This window comes from Sesamum indicum, linkage group LG4, assembly GCF_000512975.1.
Source record: "Sesamum indicum cultivar Zhongzhi No. 13 linkage group LG4, S_indicum_v1.0, whole genome shotgun sequence".
Lineage (NCBI taxonomy): Eukaryota > Viridiplantae > Streptophyta > Magnoliopsida > Lamiales > Pedaliaceae > Sesamum > Sesamum indicum.
The window spans coordinates 5,357,489-5,359,889 of record NC_026148.1 but is presented as its reverse complement, the minus strand read 5'-3'; the positions used below and the strand labels follow the sequence as shown (position 1 = coordinate 5,359,889).

The 2,401-nt window shown below is 38.2% G+C and overlaps 1 protein-coding gene across 1 annotated transcript; it reads left to right on the top strand.

The window, feature by feature from the left end:
• LOC110011888 lies at positions 1,380-1,718 on the top strand. The gene has a single exon (XM_020693473.1). The coding sequence runs from the start codon at positions 1,380-1,382 to the stop codon at positions 1,716-1,718; it is 339 nt and encodes a 112-aa protein (XP_020549132.1).

The window sequence follows — 2,401 nt, the reverse complement described above, 5'->3', positions numbered from 1 at the left end:
TTATATTGGGTGAGGCATGCATGCCTTTGTTTTAATTCCTTCTTGCATTTTTAGCCTTGAAATAATAAAGCTTGCTTTCTCCCTCCTTTTGTACACCCCATAACTTTTGATTGGGGTTTCCCATTTCAGTTGTAATGAATGTAGTAAGTATTGTGAAGTTTATTATTTTGATAAATGTGAGCTTCCAAGGAGAGGAAGGCCTAGGCCTGTTGGACAGAGCTCACGACGGAAGAAAAACAAAGAGGAAGGCCCATTAGAATTATAATGGGTTACTATTTTGTAATAGGTAGGGCCACACCCTATATTGACCATAAACTCACTACGGGCTTAGTGGGTAACTTAGGATTGGGCTTGTGATCATCGAACAGGGGCGTGCTAGGTTTATTTTTGCATGTGGTGTATGTTTCAATATTTGGAGTATGATGTGTTTGTAATGCATCGGTTTATACTCAATGATTAAAACTGATTCATGCAAAATCTTATAATGATGATGTCTTGATTACAACAAACTTAACTCTCACTTGGATGGTCCAAGTTAAATATTAGACTCATAATGGATTAAAATTTAAATAGTTTGATTAAATCTAAACCTTCCATCCACAGTAATGTTGTGTGGATGCTACTTTCACCCATTCGTGGTCTCACGAGCCGTGGCACGTTTGAAATGGAACAAAGCTACACTCTGTTGGGAATGAATGGAATATACTCCTATTTCCGTATCACAAGTCGTGGAGTGCAGCAGTTGAGATATTCCTTTGGTTGATGGGTTGGGCCTAACGCTAAGTAGCATGATTCACTTGGAGTCCTCGGGATCACGTGAAGAGGCGAAGCAAAATAACTTGGGGATCTCATTGGATGGGAATGGTATAGGTTACCTCCCATAAAGCCTTTTTTCGTGTGAATCGTAAAAGCGGGGCATGGACAATTGCGTTTGTGGACTCCAAGCTCACTAGAAAATGATTTCCTAAAAATCCCACTTGAGAGTGGTGGGATTTTTGAAGAAATAGTGGGACAGGTTAGTGACTAAAGACCAAGTCTTAAACTTGATATATAATATTAGAATAATCTACTAAATTTCTGTTTACATTTTATGCAGATGTTTAAGAATCCACTCACTGCAATTCTTAAGAGTAATAAATTTAACGAACAAACTACAATTATTGGCTGCGAAATGTTAGAATTGTCCTAGATTTTGAGAACCAGACCGATGTTTTGGATAGGTTTCTTCCTCGGGCCTTGTCGGAAGGGTCCAAATACGAAGAACGTTTGATGTTCAAGAAATGGCATGAGGACAATCGGAAGGTTCGCAGTATCGTACTGGCGTCAATGACCAATGACATCAGAAACAGTATGATAGATATGATAATGTCCAATCGATAATGCTCTGCATAAGCCAGGTTTATGCGGTTTCGGATTGGCATATTAGATATGCTGTGACAAAAGCATTTTTGGATACCAAGATGATTGAAGGGTCTTCTATACAAGAGCAAGGGGTTAAGATGCTATCCCTTGTGGAGAAGCTCAAGGACTTGAAGCCTGATCTTGAAAAAGAGACATACATTGACGTGATCCTTCAGTCTCTTCCTCCCTCCTTTGATCCGTTTATCATGAACTATAATATGAATGGGCTTGACAAACACCTTCATGAGTTGATAAATATGTTAGTCCAGTATGAGGCAATGATTGAAAAGTCTGCATCTTCAGTATTGGTAGGGTAGGCTTCAACTTGATAAACGAAAGGCAAAGGAGCCGGACACTGGAGCAGAAAGAAGGGTTAGACAAAATCAGCTACTGCAAGCGCTCAGAGCGCTCTTGTTGCCTAGTTGGGTATGGGCAAAGGAAAAAAGAAGGCAGTTCAGCAGTCATGGATTGCAAAAGATGTTTGCATTAATTGCCATGAAAAGGGGCAATAAAAAAGGGAGTGTCCGAAAGTTTATAATCAATGTATAATTTATTATTGAGTCTAAACATGACTACTACTATACTTTTTGGGTATTGGATACCAGCTGTAAAGCTCGAATCTGCATTCATCTGCACCATGTGTTTGTTGTGATTACTATTTACATTGAACGGTGTCTCAACGTTACAACAAATACCTACAGACCAATTGAATAACCCATGTGTGTATAGGTTACCTTGGAGGGCAAACTTGGTAGTAATTAAATTTTGAATTCAATTATATGTAATATGCAAAACTACACACATCATGTATGACCAGCGCCTAAGCCCCGAAATTTGTTCGCTTTGCTCTCCAAAAATGTTCTCCTTTTTGTTCTACATTGAATTGGATTCAAGTTAGAACATAAAACATTCTAAAAGCACTAAAAAATAGTGTTAGTATGGAGTTATTTTTCTTCTTGTTCTTTGTTTTGTCTATCAATAGAAAAATAACTATATCTCT